The sequence below is a fragment of the Vigna unguiculata genome, chromosome 1 (genome assembly GCF_004118075.2).
Source record: "Vigna unguiculata cultivar IT97K-499-35 chromosome 1, ASM411807v1, whole genome shotgun sequence".
NCBI classification, from domain to species: domain Eukaryota; kingdom Viridiplantae; phylum Streptophyta; class Magnoliopsida; order Fabales; family Fabaceae; genus Vigna; species Vigna unguiculata.
The window spans coordinates 29,246,246-29,264,431 of record NC_040279.1 but is presented as its reverse complement, the minus strand read 5'-3'; the positions used below and the strand labels follow the sequence as shown (position 1 = coordinate 29,264,431).

The 18,186-nt window shown below is 31.4% G+C and overlaps 2 protein-coding genes across 3 annotated transcripts; both read right to left on the bottom strand.

Annotated features, from left to right (window-relative positions):
• Positions 1-1,535: 1,535 nt before the first annotated feature.
• LOC114164003 (putative disease resistance protein RGA3) lies at positions 1,536-4,670 on the bottom strand. Its single transcript, XM_028048456.1, has one exon. It carries the CDS (start codon positions 4,503-4,505, stop codon positions 1,974-1,976), a length of 2,532 nt encoding a protein of 843 aa, XP_027904257.1. The 5' UTR covers positions 4,506-4,670; the 3' UTR covers positions 1,536-1,973.
• A 1,566-nt stretch (positions 4,671-6,236) lies between these two features.
• Positions 6,237-9,220, bottom strand: LOC114178837 (disease resistance protein RGA2-like). Of its 2 annotated transcripts, XM_028064966.1 has the most exons (2): positions 7,867-9,220; positions 7,646-7,765 (listed from the first exon to the last, which is right to left on the bottom strand). In XM_028064966.1, the coding sequence occupies exons 1-2, from the start codon at positions 9,174-9,176 to the stop codon at positions 7,747-7,749; spliced, it is 1,329 nt and encodes a 442-aa protein (XP_027920767.1). In that variant the 5' UTR covers positions 9,177-9,220; the 3' UTR covers positions 7,646-7,746. The 2 variants fall into 2 exon arrangements, with proteins under 2 accessions (XP_027920759.1, XP_027920767.1); XM_028064958.1 differs by having other exon boundaries at positions 6,237-9,220.
• Between the last annotated feature and the right edge of the window lie 8,966 nt (positions 9,221-18,186).

Below are 18,186 nucleotides of genomic sequence, written 5' to 3'. Positions count from 1 at the left end.
CTGATTGATCTTGGATTCAAATTTCATTGAAACCTATAGCCTTCATTATTGCTTACAATGTGCCCGATTTGTTACCTCCCAAAATTACGTACGAAATTTTAATATTCACTATAGATCGGAATGGATCTGTTCCAGAAATAATGTAGTTGATACAAAGAGAATTTAGAGAAAAAAGACCGATTACTATTTTTCATTCATGTGTCTCGAGAATTGATTTAATACTTATGTAGTAAAGGTGGCTTGTGTAACAAGCTGGATAGTCTTAATTGATATAGCTATAACTTTCGAATAACCAAGTGGTATCTAATTTACAAAATTTGTAGTCTTTCAGCGCTTGTAGAAGTATTGTTTCGTATCCACTCATAGTCGTGATTTATTTTTTTATTTAGATTTGCTCAGGTAAAACAAGTCACGACGGAAAATAAATAAGAAAAAAGATATTTTTGACAACTATTTTTTTCTTAAATAGCTACTAAGCTTGTTTTTTAATCATAATATATTTTTTCAGATTATAATAAGTGTAAATAAAATTTTGAAATAAAATTAGAATATACGTGCTTGTATAATAGCTATATAAAATCACAAAGGTATACGAAACATACCATAACTCGAATAATATGAGATTGTGTCTACATCCTTTCATATTTTTTTTTATTGAATTTTTTTCTTGAAATGTTTTGTTATAGATTTTTTGGTTTTGATTTGATTTTAATTTGTATAATATTTATTTTCATCGCTTTTATCCTTTTTTTTTATTTCTCAAATTCCCTTTTTCAATTAGTTAAGTGGATATTAAATTTGATTTCTACATTCTTTAAGAACCTGTTCTTTGGGGTTCTCTTCTATAAGAATGAACATTGTTTCGTTTCAATGATAAAAAATTGTCGAGATCGATTATTGCACATAAGAATTCGTGCCAAGAACTAGGCCTTAGGTGAACGAAGTTACAAAGTACTGAGAAAGGTTGTGAACCTAATTTAACGTACCTTTCAAAGATGTTATGAGAAAGGTTGAACTTGTTTTTCGGTTGAAAATCTAAATTCAACTTAATTTGTAGGAATTTGTAGATTAAATTGAACTATGAACAACTAAAGAACGATGAAAAATAAAAAAAATGTTGAAAAATACCTACAAACAAATAAATAAGAAATATAAAAAAATCATTACTATATACCTTTATCACAAAACAGATATAAACTAATTTGCTTTTAATGTGACAACTTTTCCCACTTCATTTAGGTAGGTTGGATGGGTTTATCGATTGACTTTAATATGTTTTAACATCCTCAAATATCGAGCAATTTGAGTTTACCACAAAGAAAAATCTTGTGAGAGATTTTGTTCGTTAGCATGAATCGGGGCAGTCTTGTTTTTTCTTAGGAGATTTACGGGAGAGATTTATCGATAATATGACATGAGTGAAACCTATATAAAACTTTTTATCTTTAATATTAAGATAATAAATTGGTGGATTTATTTCTTATATACTATTTAACTTCTATAATTTTTACTTAAATTAATACTCAAACTCAGAATTGGAGGCAAAATATGAAAAAGATGGATGGGACTTTGTTGATGGCACATTAGTCCTACCTGAGTTACTTAGCATGGGGCCATGCAACACACTTGTGGGTTTTCATCAATTACACAGACTGTGCTTTGGATGGAAACGGCTTAAGAAGTTTGGAGTTGTCTTTCTGATAGATACCATCACATCACACGTCAGATTCCTTGGTCACACACACAGGCTTCGAATGAAAAGCTCACACGTCGACGTTCGGAACACACACGTGCCGAGACACCCCTGAGACGCATACTGCTGTCTACAATAACGACGATGACATCAATGCCTCGAGTCGATCCGCAGATTCGGTATTCAGAGGTGTAAGCAAGAAAACCTGGAAAGTTGGTTGAAGCTCCGTCACCATAACGATGGCATTGCATCCTCTGATGTTGGTTACTTGGTCTTGTTGTCATGTAAAATAAGGCTTGTCCCTTATTTTATTCCAGGCAGGGCAACCTTCTATGCTCAAATCTTCAATGGTAGTGAGGCGATGCATGTGAGTTGAAGGAAAGAGAAGTGAAGGACATTCAGAAATGTGGAGTCTCTTAAGATGAGTCATTTCAGGTAAACACTCAGGAAGTAAGCAAAGGATAGAGAGATTATAAATAATCAAGGTCTGCAAAGTATCTGCAGCTCCTTCGATCCATGTAGGAAGTCTAGTTAGCCACGGAAAATTCTCCACATGTAGGAACTTCATCCTCAGTGTTTGCGCTTCCTCGTCCAAAAACAAATTTAACTTCTCACAATCTGCGACAAAGAGAGCCTCTAGTTTAGTCAGAATGTAAAAGGGTAAGGACTCTAGGCTCCCACATGATCGAACAACCAATATCTGAAGGGAACTGAGCTGAGCGAGTTGTTCCTTTTCCAACAGAAACTTCAAGTTCACGCAGTATTCAAAGCTCAAGGTTTGAAGATTGCTCAACTTTGCAACTTCCTCCTGTGACAGAAAAGATTGTTTTGTGGTTATTTTCAGCTCTCGAAGCTTCTTCAACATCCCAAGTCCTTTAGGCAATGCTTCAAGCTGCATGCATCCGCTGACTGAGAAAACTTGCAAATTCTGGAGTTTGCCAATAGAATGAGGAAGTTTTTTGATTTGGCGGTTGTTAGAAAGATCAAGAACTCGCAGGTGCACCAGTTTAGAGATTATATTTGGAAGGGTCTCGAAAGAAGAATCACTCAAATCTAAGATCCGTAAGTATCTGTATCTTGATAACCATGTCTGCAGAAGAGTTTCTCTAGCAAGACCCACTCCTTCAACGGGAAAAATAATTGTTCTCAGACTTTTGGATTTGGGAAACAAGGTATGGTCAAGAGAATCAGTTTCAACAATTGATAAGTGCCTAACTTGCTCAGCTATTCTTTGAGTACGTGAATCTACCATCAGAAACTCCTCCTTCGCAACATAGAGAGCAAGATCATGCACCAAATCGTGTACGTTGAAAAAATAGAAGAGTCCATAGTCAGTGAAATCCTGAAGAAAAGATCTTGAATGTAGCTCTTCTATATATTGTCTTGCAATCTTGTCCACTTTTTGACTTCCATCCGGTGATTGAAGTAGTCCAAGTGACGCCCAAAGATTAGTAATTTCTGTGTTAATAAAACGAAAATCTTTGGGAAAAAGTGAGAAGTAAGCAAAACAGTGCTTCAAATGGAATGGCATTTGATCATAGCTCAACTTAAGTGCAGGTAAGATATCTTCTCTCTTTTGCTTCAAATTCCATATCTCATGATCCCTAACAAATTCCCACTTCTCTATATCTGAAGCAGAGAAGAGGGAAGTTCCTAAGGTTCTCACTGCCAGTGGAACCCCACGGCATTTTTTCACAATTTCTTTCCCTATCTCCATCAGATCTGGATGTTGCTTCTCTTGACCATCCTTAAATGCCCATCTCACAAACAGGGATAAGCAATTCTGTGGAGAAAGGCCTTCTAAAATATATGGAGAAATGGTTCCCATCATTGAACCAATGGAGTTACTCCGTGTTGTCACTATGATTTTGCTTCCCACAGCACCAACTTTTATTAAGTTTTTCAACTCTATCCATTTCGCATAATCATCATTCCATATATCATCCAAGACAAGGATGAACTTCTCACCAGAAAGCTTGTGTCTAAGACGACTTTGCAGCTGATCAATATCTAAGCTGTTGATGTTTTCTTGGTGACCAAGAGCCATTGTTGGAGCTGAGGAAGAAGCAGAAGCAGAGTTTATGATTTTAATAATTATCTGCTTAATGTCAAAATCAACAGACACACACACCCACATCTTCAACTTGAAAAGTTCATCTACCCTCTTATCATTAAACACCAACTTTGCAAGTGTGGTCTTTCCCAACCCTCCAATACCCACTATGGGAATAACACAAACACTTTTATCCCCATCAGGGTGAGACTGCATCAAAAGTTTGATAATTTCGTCCCTATCACTCTCCCTTCCCACCACATCAGAAGCATCAACATGGGAATGTGTCATTTCTCTCCTCTGGACAAGTCTATTGTCAACATCAATCCTCTCAAGACCAAACTTGTTCCCATCAGCTGCTATCTTATCCAATCTCTCCCTAACATCGTTGATTTGATGAGCCATTCTAAGACGAAAAACAAGAGAATTAGATGAAGAAAAGAAGTGGTCTACCTTCACCCTGATGCTGCCTGAAGCTTTGACAACTTGCTTTCGTGAGCTTTGATACTCAAATCCATCCAACACATCTTCAGCATCGGTGCAAACGTTTTGAATCTGCCTTAGCCATTCGCGCAGGGCTTGATTGTGTTCTTTCTTCTCCTCGGCATCCAACAACACACCTTTCACAATTGACAAAGTGTCTTTGATCCCTTGCACATCCTCGTACAAACCGTAGGCTTGAGAAACTTCCTCATAGGCATAAGTAGCAATCTTCCCTAGCAGTGAGTTAACAATATCGAAGACAAAATAATCGGCCATGTTTTTTCGTATAGCGGAAAGGATTTGGAGTGAAATTCTGTTCGTGCCGATTGTGCCTCTATGCTCATACAATCTCTTCACAAGTCAACACCCAAAGTCAATTTTTACTGATTTAATGTTGTCTTAACCTTGGGAATGACTATAATACTTGTGTCCTTAGGGATATTCTTTAGTGAGGCAATGATTGATTAAGTATTGAACCATGTGATCTAGAAACATTTGGGACCGGTATCTACTTTAGGACTTTTGCCTCCTCCTGCCCCTAATTTTTTCCGAAATGTCAATTCTGACCTTTCTATTTTATGTCCACGTTCAACTTCCAAGAACTTCCATTGCTGTTTTTTCAGCTCTTGCTTTAGTCATTAGATTTGGTGAAAGTTATACAGATGGAGGTGAAGGTGTTGAAGATGAAGTTAGTTAGTTCTCTTGGATAAGTTTTGTATTTTATTTCAAAATATTTGAGCAATACCATAGGTGCACCCACATTGGGTTTTTTTTTTTTTTTTTATTGCGGAATTGGAAAGCTTTCAATTTAAGCAATCGACAATAACAAATCAATATCAATGGTAATCATGGATTAATTTTACATTACAACAAGAGAATTATTAAATATCAACTCACTAAGTAATTAATTTAGATGTTAATTTATAAATTAATATTTATTGATATCTATAATAATCTCTATTATTAATAAAAAATTATAATTAGTTTGTAAATTAGAATCTAAATTAATCTCTAACATTAGTTATAAAAGTTCTAACTATCAAAAGAATTTGCATCTAAATTAATAATTTTGAAGACATTTTCATAACACATTATCTATAAATGTAATTATGAATTATGGACTTGGTAATTTGAAATATTTATTTGTACTTTCGAATATGTCTCATCAGAATTTATCTTTTTGTCTTACAAATGTGTAATTCGGATTTTTTTTTCTTTTGGATTACATGTTGTATATTGCATTATTTTTAGTTGGAATTCTTGCTTCTCTTTACACATAAATGTTCAGTTTTGCGAACAAAGTTAGTATGTTAACTAGTGCAGATGTGAAGTTCCTAATATTGTAACTTGACTAATTTAAAACCAAAATTGTTTTAGTTAAAAAAAAAAAAAAAGCATGAGCACTTGCTTCAATATCAAAAGCTATAAATGATATTTAGGATGCAACTCTACGATATATCAATTCAATCGTCATGATTTAATTGTGATTTGATTTAATTGAATTTTATTATAAAACAATTGATGTATATTACAATTATCTTTCCTTCAAAATTTGTTTTATTAAGAATCAAACGCTTCATTTGATTGTAACTTGACTAAACTAATTTACTCCATAATTATTGTGCATCTCATAACAAAAGTCCAGCAAAGAAAATCATTTTATTTTGAAGTTCATAAGTAAAGAAAGGTCACCTGAGTTGAGATTAATTACTCAAACGAATTTAATACTAATAAAATAGAAATAGAATTATCTTTTCGTATAGAAATTCCTTCAACACAATATAAGTCATTCAAAGAATCTCAAAATCACAATAATAATGTGCATAACCACGTGAATTTTTAGTTGAATAAAAGTTATTTTATTCCAATCTTATTCTTTTATTTTCTTGATTATTTTTACAGAAACCCAACAAATAGAATAGTACAATCATGTATCTAGCTTGGTTAGAAAACTATTTGTAATTCAACGTGGATAGGAGAACTAAAATGGATGAATTATGAAAAAATAATTACAATAGTTCTTCAAGTAGCCCAACTAAAAAACATGTAGTTCAAAAATGGAGATGGTTTCAATACATGTGATCGGAAAAAAGCTTATGTGCTAATTGAACCAAAGCAGCACAAATGAGATTTCGAGTTTTAGGCATAGACGCAGAGCAGGAAAACCAATTAAGAAGAGAACAAAAGAAGTTGTGAGATGAAATTTAACCCAACATAAAAGGGATCATGAAACTCAGTAATGCTGAACAGTTTCTTAATAAATGGAAAATTCAGCCACAGCATGGTTTTTTATGCAACATTTCAGTGTTACTGATCGCGCAATCTTAGCCGCATCTGCTGCAGCATTCGAACAAGGAGTTTCCCTTTTCTTGTTTCTCCAATTGAAACGCGTTTGATGTGTGCGATGAAAGACCAGAACTCACCATTTTTTGGCTCACATTTTCTACACAGTTCAGGACAACCCTCTATGGTCAAATCATCGAGGGCAGTGAGGCTATGCATTTCACCAGGGAGACACAACAGTTTGGGACAGTTAACAATATGGAGCCTCTTAAGACCACTCATTGTTGTGATCCACTCAGGAAACATCTTAAGAGTGTGACAATTCAAGATTAATAATGTCCGCAAAGTCTCAACTGATCCTTCAATCCATTGAGGCAATGTATGCAGCTTCGGACAATGTTCAATATGCAGGAATTTCATCCTCAATCTGTGGATTGGACTTCCATAGTTCAAATTTAGCATCTCACATCTTGATACAATCAGAACCTCCAGTTTAGGAAGAACATGAAGAGGTAAAAACTCTAGGCTCCTACATGATTGAATGATCAAAACTTCAAGTAAAGCGAGTTGTTCCTTTCTGAACAAAAGCTTCAAATTGGGACAATATTCAAAACTCAGAGTATGAAGATTTCTCAAGCTTGCAAATTCATTCTCAGGCAGAATAGATTGTTTTGTGGTTATATACAATTTTCGAAGGCTGATTAACATCCCTAAGCTTTTAGGCAATGTTTCAAGCTCCATGCATCCTCTGAGAGACAAAATTTGCAAATTATGCAGTTTGCATAGAAAATGAGGAAGTCTTTTTATTTTGCATTTATCTAGAAAGAGAGTTCGCAGATGCTTCAATTTAGCAATTGAACTAGGCAATGTGTCAAAAGATGAGTCACTTAAATCTAAAAACCGTAAGTGTTTGTATCTTGTTGTCCAAGTATGCAGAAGAGTTTTACTTTCTACGGCGGTTCCTTTTAAGGGAAATAGAATAGTTCTCACTCTGCTGGATTTGGGGAACAAAACGTAGTTAAGTGAATCATTTTCAACAACTGATAAATACCTTATTTGCTCAGGTATATAACGAGTAAATGAGTTTACCATTAGATGTTCCTCTTTCCCAACAAACAGAGCAAGATCGTGTACCAAATCATGTACCTTGAAATAGTAATAGTGGCCAAAGTCCTCAAAATCCTCAAGAAATGATCTTGCATGTAACTCATCAATATATTGCCTTGCAATATTCTCAAGCTTTCGATTTCCACCTAAAGATTGAAGTAATCCAAGTGACTCCCAAAGAATAAGAATTTCAGCACTACAAAAGCCATAATCTTTAGGATAAAGAGAAAAGAACGCAAAAATGTGCCTTAAACAAGAAGGCATTTGGTCATAGCTCAACTTAAGAGCGGGTAAAATGTCATCTTTGTTTTGTTTTATGTTCCATATTTCATGGTCTCTTACAAATTCCCACCTCTCTAAATCAAAAACTAGGAACAGAGAACTCCCTAATGTTCGCACTGCTAGTGGAACCCCTCTACATTTTTTCACAATTTCTTTTCCAATCTCTACTAGATTTGAATATGCTTTTTCTTCGCCTTCCTTAAATGCCCATTTGTTAAACAGAGCATAACAATTCTCCATGGAAAGACCTTCCAAAACGTACGAGGGAACAGTGCCCATCATTGAAGCAATTGAGTTACTTCGTGTTGTCACCAAGATTTTGCTTCCAACTGCACCCACTTTAATTAAATCTTTCAACTCTATCCATTTTGCACGATTATCATTCCAAATATCGTCCAAGACTAAAAAATACTTCTGACCAGAAAGCTTTAGTTTAAGAACAATTTGTAGCTGCTCAATATCAAAGTTTTTAATGTTCTCTTGGTGAGCAAGAGCAATAGTTGGAGCTGGATCTGAAGCAGAAACAGAGTTGATGATTTTAATAAGTATCTGCCTTATGTCAAAGTCATCAGAGATACACACCCACATCTTCAACTGGAAAAGATCGTCCATTCTCTTATCATTGAACACCAACTTTGCAAGTGTGGTCTTTCCCAACCCTCCAATACCCACTATGGGAATAACACAAACACTTTCATCTCCACAACCATCACCATGAGGGTGAGGTTGCATCAAAAGCTTGATAATTTCTTCCCTATCACTTTCCCTCCCAATCACCCCCGAAGCATCAACATGGGAATAAGTCACTTCTCTCCTTTGGACAAGTCTGTTGTCAACATCAATTCTCTCAAGACCAAACTTGTTCCCATCAGCTGCTATCTTATCCAATCTACGTCTAACGTGTTTGATTTGATGAGCCATCCTAAAACGAAAAACAAGAGAATTAGATGAAGAAAAGAAGTGAGCTACCTTCATCCTTGTGCTGTCTGAAGCTTTGAGAACTTGCTTTCTGAGGTTTTGGCACTCAAGTCCATCCAACACATCTTCAGCATCCAAGCATACAGTCTGAATCTGTCTGATCCATTCACGCAATCCATGTCTCTGCTCCTTCTTATGCTCTGCGTCCAAAAGCACACCTTTCACAATTGACAAAGTATCTTTGATCCCTTTGATATCCTCGTACACTTCACAGACACGAGAAGCTTCTTCACAAACAAAAGAAGCAAGCTTCCTTAGCAGTGACTCAGCAATATCAAAGACAAAATATTCGGCCATGTTCTTCACGAAAATGCTGAAACAGAGTTGGTATACAAGTTTGATTGATAATATGATATATCTTGAATTTAAAGTCATAGTAATCAGTGACTTTAATATACCTCATTATTCTGTTTACTCACCCTTCTCTCACATATAATTTCAAGTTGTATGGATTCTTTCATGGCAACAACCAAGGATGTGAACGGAGCGTATAGAATACGGGTAATAGTTCTCCCGCACTCTATCCTATCCGTTGAATAAATATTCGTCTCGTACCCGTTCGTCGGATATTCGTTATGTGGATACCCGTCTATTTTTTTTCATATTTACGGGTATTCACGGATACCTTACAAAATTATTTTAAAAATAAATATTTAATCATAAATTCAAATAAAATAAAATATATCACAGTCATAAATTTTAAATAAAGTTTAAATAAACTCAAGTTCATATAAGTCCAAATGATTATAAAAGAAATATAAAATGACGTTCAACACAATAAAAAAAATTTAATTAGTGTTTTGATCAACAAACTCAATTTTTCCAATTGATTCCTGAAAAATAAACAAAATAAATAAATAATAAACCTCAATTGTCACGTGACGTGACAAGTATTCTTATTTTGATTCCATCAATTGACAACAAGCATATCATAAACTTCATTATCTATATAGAGTTTGATAATATGTCCAATTTCAAAAAAAAAAAAGAGAAAAATGAATGTCAAGGGATGTACCTGAAAGAAGACAACGAGTATGGGTTGTGCGACCTAGAAAAAATTAGGTCCAAATATTCTTTGCTAATATATATATATATATATATATATATATATATATATATATATATATGTAAGGATATTTTTATGAATTAAAGTTTAACGGGTACGAGTATCCACGGGTACAAATACTATGATACCCGTACCCGCCCCGTTAACATGCGGGTATCAAAAATACCCGTACCCGCGAATAGCGAATATCCATTTTTAATACTTGTTTCCTACCCGTTGCGGATTTTATCCATGAACATCAGCGGATACGAATCTTTTTTGACATCCCTAACAACAACCGTTGTAAATTCAGTTTTATAATAAAAAATGTTTTGTGTGATTTAATATTCTGGCAAAATTAAACAGAAATTTTGTAGTGTGACTTTTTAGTTAGTATTATTACTCTTTAAGGAGAAAGTAATTTGTCATTGAAGATTAAAGAATCATTAGTAAGATTCGTTTTTTTAGTGATATAAAGGACAGAAAATGTGTTAGATTCAAGATATACTTAATATGATTAATTTTAAGGGAAGATGATTATTCATTTTAAGTATTAGTATTAGTTGTATTAGCACATAGTACGAACATTACATTATGGGATTTTATAAGAATGGTATGACCCATTTATCACAAAAATACCTATTAACTATTAGATTACATTTTATAGACAAGTCATGACTACATAAAAGTTGTATAACGTGAGACAACTTCTTTTCGAATTAAAAAAAAATTGAAATCATCATTGAGCTAAAGTCATCGTGGTGACGACATTTAATTTGAAAATTTAAAATGAAATTCATCATGTAACCTAACGATATCCACACTTTAATGACTTTAATGATTTTTGACTTTATTATTTTTGTATTATTTGTTTAATTACACAGAAGTTGTGCATAAGGGTACGACTTCTCTTTTCCGATTCATAATTTTAATATATATATATATATATATATATATATATATATATTCTTTTAATTTTATATAATTTGATTACTTGAATTTTAGCACATTAAGAAATACATAATACTTGTATTTTACAGTTATACAAGAATTTGAAACGTTAGCAAGAGTTTAGAAAAAAAGTAAATAATATACATAAGTGCAAATTTTTTTCTTTTATACAGGCTTATGTGTCAACCTGTGCAGAATGTGAGACAGCCCGCACACGGTTGCAGGCTTATAGGTTCATTATCATGGAAAACCACACGTTATTTTTACGGGTCTATAGGCTGGTCCGACAAACAAACCTATATTGTCACCCCTAATTGTAAATGACTTCTCTACAAAATCTTAAAATAAAAAAAAATCAAATAATATAGTTAGTCAAAAATCATTATTATACCTAACGATTTCTTTCAAATTTAATGTCATTCTCAATTATGACAATTGTAGTTAAAGAGTAGTTCACAAAAGTCATTATTTTCAATGACAAGTTCACCTTCTCTTAATTTCGTGAAGAAATCATCTTTATATTATAAAGACTTTAGTATAGAAATTGTACTAGATCTTCGTGATTTATCTTCTACGGTATAATTTATTAATTAACTATCGCATTTTTGTAATAAATTGTTCAAAAGCGACTATTTTTGTAAAAAAATCGCATGTTATGCATATACATATAGCGTGTGAGGTGACATAGTTTGTTTGAATTTTCTTCTTTGTCTACAAACTTTGCATATGTCGTGTCTATTAAACCATACGCTACGTTTGACGACTTTGAAAACTTATCTGAACAATTATAATATTTGAAAATATTTCTCTATACTTTATGAAAAATATATATATCTGACAGATCTACAAAACTTGTCACATTGAAGGCTTCAAGTTTAAAATCATGAAAGTCAAAATGCATAAAGAAAATCTGAGCAGAAGAAAACATAATTATTGACTATTTGGACCATCTATTATGTGATACTTACCATGTGTTTTAAAGAAGAGACGCTAACAAGAAAAAGAAAAAGGGAAGCAATATAGTAATAAACGATTAATTACATTACTATTTGGTTGCCAAATTAAGGAAGTTTTCCTTTTATACTGTTTCGCTTGCTCCAAAAAAATATATATATAATGTATTTAAAGATTTGATATGTTTGCTTTTTGTTTAAAATATAAGTGATCATAAAAATGATTAATCTCTTGTATGTCAAATTAATGGAATTCTCTTTTTTAAACGTGACACTTTCTTTTTAAAAATTTTAACTATTAATGTTTTATTGTGTTTTATATTTACTAATTTATTATTTAATTAATCTTTTGTATATTTGTAAAAATAGTATTACTTTTGGAAGAAAACATTTATCCAAAATTATTTTCTTTTTATGACATAAGATATGGATCACACTCTTGATTCTATGTCTATTTTCTTTCTTCTTTTCTTTTCCACCATTCACCTTCCACCATCTTTTTTCTCTTTCTCCTTCTCTTCACCATCATTTTTTTCCTTTTTCCTTCATTTAGGGTTTCTTTACCCTTTACACTTTATTTATTGAAGGATACAAATCTTAACAAAACACCACAGAAGAATTCTAGAGTGAAATTTGTGGTGGACTTGACTTTTGTTCCATTCTAAGAAAATAACAAATTTGGTGGACCTTCTAAAGGACATAAAGGACATAGCTTGAAGTGGAATTGATTTTGCATCCGATGATAAGGTCTGCTTTTAATAGTGTTGGGTTTATATATATGGATTATGGTTATAGTTATTGAGAAATTGTGGTTCCATATGACATTAATTTTATGGTATTTGACACCAGTTTTACACAAAAACCTTAAGACAATAGTGTTATGAGTTTTTATTCTTATATAGTGTTTAACTTTGTCTATTCTATCGAATATGAAACTTTTTGACTCACACTTACACTATTTTTAACAAATAACTATAATCGAGGTCCAAGAGGATGACCAAAATCATCATCACAACCCATTTGCAATACTAACCTAACCTTTAGAGTGGACAATAGTGAAGTGTGAGGTAGAGGCACAGGCGGAGATAAAGAGAAAAAAAAAACTATTTTTTTTAAATGACCAGAAAAGGGTCTTTCTTCTTGCACCTCCAAAATTTCTTCTACACCTCCAAACTTTCTTTAAATTCCCAAAAAATCCTTTGACCCGCAGACACCACATCCCCAAAATTATGTGGACTTCCGGAAGACAAAACATATCACCGGAAGTCGATTTTTAGAAGTCAAAATATATCACCGGAAGTCGACTTCCGGAAGTCAAAATATATCACCGGAAGTTGACTTCCGAAAATCAAAAATCATCACCGGAAGTCGACTTCCAGAAGTCAAAAAATATTCCCGGAAGTCAACTTCCGGAAGTTAAAAAAATTCTACGGAAGTTGACTTCCGTAAGTCAAAAATCAAATTTTATTTTAAATATTTTTAATTCTTTTTAAAACTTATATTTTTTAACTTTTTAATGATTTTTTTAGTTTATTATTTTATTTACTTTTTATGTTTTCAAATTTCTTAATATATACTTTTTTTTTCAATATTAATATCTATATATATAATTTTATTTTTATTTAATATACTAAAAAATAAATATAAATATAAAAATAAGTAAAATTAAAATAATATTAAACTTTAAATAAAAAAACTAAAAAATAATAAATTTATTCTGCTTCATTTAGTTTTATTTAATATTTAAATTCATTTTAAAATAATAAAACTTTAAATTAAAAAAAAGATAAAAAAGAAAATATATATACAAATATATATATATATATATATATATATATATATATATATATATATTCGTTTTTTTTAATTTTAAATTTCATTATTTATATATGTTAATTTAAATATGATTTTTTTATTTTTTTTTTATTTTTATTAAATTTTTAATAAATTATATAAAAATAAATTTAAATTTAAAAATATAAAAAGATATATAATTGAAATGATTTTAAAAATTTGATTAAAATAAAATATTTAAATTTTAAACAAAATTAAAAAATTAAAATAACACAAATTAAAAATAACAGAAATTATAATAATATCAATAAAATAAATAAAAAAAAATAAAATTGAAAAATATTTTAAATTAAAATAATATCATTAACTTAAAAACAAAAAAAATTATATATACATATATATATTTTCAATATTTATTTAATATTTTTATTATTTATTCTCTTTCATTTTATTTTATTTAATATTTAAATTTATTTTAAAATAATAAAACTTTAAATTATAAAAAAATTAAAAAAAAATATTTATATATACACGGAAGTCGACTTCCGGTATATATATATATATAAACAGATTTTGACTTCCGTTTATATATATATACACGGACGTCCGACTTCTGGTTCCTATGTATATATATATATATATATTTTTTTTTTTCACTTTTTTTAAAATTTAAAGTTTTATGATTTTATTTTAATTTTTTTAAAATTTTTTTAAAATTTTTTATTTAATAATTTTATTACTTTTTTTTTAATTTTAAAGTAATTCTTTTAAAAATTTATATGTTTTATAATTTTTAATATGTTTTTAAAAAATAAAATAAAATAAGTTAGAAAATATACATTTGAGAAAGAATTAAAAATATTTAAAATCACTTAATTTTTTTACCTACGAAAGCCGATTTCCGGTAATTTTTTTTGTTTTCTGGAAATCGATTTCCGGTAATGATTTTTGTTTTTCGGAAGTCGACTTCCGGTAACGATTTTTGACTTCTGGAAGTCGACTTCCGATGATATATTTGTTGGTATCGCGCAGCGGAATGACTAAACAATGGTCAAAAATCAAGAGGGGGGGTGAATTGGATTTTTAAAAATTCTTGACAGGTTTTAAAATTTTTCTCAAAATTTAATTAATTAACTTAAAGTAATAGATACTTTAAATACAAGTGCATATAAATAAAGAGTTTAAGGGAAGAGGAGCACACTGATATTTATACTGGTTCGGATCAAAAGACCCTACGTCCAGTTGTTAATCTTTTAAAAACGAGATTAACTAAATCACTAAAATAAACCAAACTTACAATCAATGATAAGAAAGATTAAGGTTTAGAAAACACCTCTCTTGAATCACACAAGAGATGAAGACACCTCCCTTGAAATCCACAAGGGATGAAAACACCTTCCTTGAATCACACAAGGAATGAACACCTCCTTTGAATCACACAAAGGATGATCGGCTTCTCCTAGCAACAACAGCAGCACTCAATCCCTCAAGATCCCACTTGATGAAAGTTATCGCTCTACCCACACTAGGTTTTTCAAAGCCTTCCCACAGAGAGTTCTCAAGTACTCAGACTTCTCTAACTTCTGTATATTTACAATGGAAGCCAACCACTCTATTTATAGAGGCCTATTTAGAAATTAGGTTAAGAATATGAAAGGTTAAGTCACAACTGCCATAGATAATCGATTATCATAAGTGATAATCGATTATTCCAGAGCAGTTTCTGAAAAACATTGTTTCGTACTGATAATCGATTATCCTCTGAAATAATCGATTATTTCAGAGCAGTTTCTGAAAAATTTAAAAGAAAACTTATGATAATCGATTATCATAAGTGATAATCGATTATCACAGTGCGTTTTGTAAAAATAAGAATTTTCTCTCAGTGCTTTGTTGTTTGGGTTCTGCCTTTTGACTCTTGACCTACTATTTTAACTATCTTAAATAATGTACACATATTACAAGACTTTAAACAACTAAACTCTTAAGTCTTCAATTAATCTCTTGAATCGAAGCATTCTTTTAAGTCTTCAACATTTTCCATGCATCATCATCAAGTCTTCCATACTTCTTCATAAGTCATCATCATCATCAAAATTCCTTATTAGAGGAAGATGTTCATCTTCTTCTTTTTGTCAACAATCTCCCCCTTTTTGATGATGATCAAAAATTACTGAAGACTTGTGATATGTCCTGTTCTTAATAAACAACTTAAGAGAAAAGAGTAGTTAATCAAAATAAAAGATAATTAATTTTTCTCTCCTTTTAAAACATAAGATATTACAAGATATCAATAAACATATATCTTCCCTTTAAATAGGTACAACTTATCACAAGATAATAACACAAATATATCTCCCCCTTTTTGATCATAATCAAAAATGAATTCTTTAGACAATTCCCCTTAAATCAGATAACTTAAGTTCCCTTAAAAAATTGTTTAAGATATAAAAACTCCTTTTTGATACAAACATTTCAAGAACAAATACTCCCCCTTAATCAAAGACTCCCCCTAAATGAAAGAGAGACTATAAAGATTAAAAAATATGGGTTTAAAAAAGGAAATGTTATATTAACAAAATGAACTCCAACGTTTAATTTGCATTTACGAAGTACCTAGTTGTTGCTCATGGTCTAAATTTTTGAAAAGCTCACTCAAACGGTAAAAAATTTGAAAATATGTGTCCTACTATGCAAGATAATCGATTATCAGCTTAAGATAATCGATTATTGGTTCATACCCATGAACAAAAATTTCTAGATTTGCTGATAATCGATTATTACCTGAGATAATCGATTACTGATAATCGATTATCACCTGAGATAATCGATTATCACAGCGGAGTTTTTCGGAAAACACTGAAATTAATGATTTTTACCACTTTTTCACATATCTAATATTCTCAAACCCATTATAAGATCATATAACTCACCAGGATACCAAAGGTTTGATAAATATACTAGATCTTTGAACATCCAAAGGGACTTTCTTGATTTTTTTTTTTTTTTAAATAACCTGTGAGATAGAGAACAATAAAATTTTGGTCCCCAATAAACTTCTTTGGGTCCTTTGAGGTTAGAGGCATGTTACTTTATAATAGGAATCCAAGCATATCTTCCATTAGGGACATCAAAATGTTTGATTCTACATTTATTTGAAGTGTGCCCCTTTAGCATACAATAAAAACATGTTACACAATTTATATTCCTAGAATAAGGTTTACCTTTTCTACCCATACCCTATGGGCTCTTTTATTCTTATTCTTAGGAGCTTGCTTATTGTTACTTAAGTCATTTTTCTTAGAATTAGGCTTTTTAACACTTTTAATTTCTAATGCATCTTCAAGTTGTTTTTCTAGAATATTTAAATCAAACATATAGCTTTTACAAGATGCACATTCAATAATTTCAGTCTCTTTATTTTCTAAAATTGAAATTTTATTTTTCAAAATTTCTTCTTCTTCAAGAGATTTTTCAAACTTACTTTGTAACTCCTTAAAATCATATTTTAATTTCTTGTGAGCAGCATCTAACTTACTAGATTTATGAAGTAGTTGTTGAAATGCACCATACAAAGAATCATAATCATTGTCATTACTACAAGAACTTACCTCACTGTCAGAAGAGTCATGTTCAGCAATCAAACATAGATTTGCTTCCTCATCAGATTCACTAAAGCTGGATGAGCTTGAAGAAGAACTTGAAGAAGAACTTGAATCGTTATCCTCCCATTTCTTTTTCTTGAAAACCTTTTTGCCCTTCTTTTCTTTACCCTTTTTAGCATTTGGGCAGTCCGCTTTTATGTGACCTGTTTCACCACATCCATAGCAATTGAAATTTGAAACAAAGTTTTGGTTTTCGTTTTTATACCTTTTGTGATGACCTTTGCCATTGCTCTTCATAAACTTTGTGAACTTCTTTATCATTAGACTCATATTCTTATCATCAGAGTCATCATCTTCTTTGAGGCTTTTGCTTTTTACAATCTCAGATTTGAAAGCTATGTTCTTTTTCCTTCTTTGGTCCTCTTCTTCATTTAAACGCCCAAGTTCAAGTTCATGCTCTCTCAATTTACCAAAAAGAGCCGCCATGGACATTGTTGTAAGATTTTGAGATTCAGTGATCGCCGTAACCTTTGGCTGCCATGTCCTGTTCAAAGATTTCAAAATTTTAATATTTAATTCATCTATATCAAAATTTTTACCTAACCCAGAGAGATGATTAACGATGTGGGTGAATCTCTTCTGCACATCATAAATGGTTTCGCCTTGTTGCATTCGAAACATCTCATATTCTTGAATTAATGAGTTCTTCCTTGCATGCTTAACATCATCTGTTCCTTCATGGGTTACTCGTAAAATCTCCCACATTTCCTGGGCACTTGTACAAACTGAAATTCTATAAAATTCATCAAGAGTTAGTGCAGATGATATTATATTTCTGGCTTTTACATCATACTGGGCTCTTCTATTTTCGTCTGCTGTCCATTGCGAGAATGGCTTTGGTTCCTGCACATCATTTACAATATTAACAGGAACAAATGGACCATTTAAAACAGCATCCC

Bases quoted from the DNA above. Each gene is read 5' to 3' on its own strand.
- LOC114178837 (XM_028064958.1), bottom strand. From the start codon at position 9,176: ATGGCCGAATATTTTGTCTTTGATATTGCTGAGTCACTGCTAAGGAAG.
- LOC114164003 (XM_028048456.1), bottom strand. From the start codon at position 4,505: ATGGCCGATTATTTTGTCTTCGATATTGTTAACTCACTGCTAGGGAAG.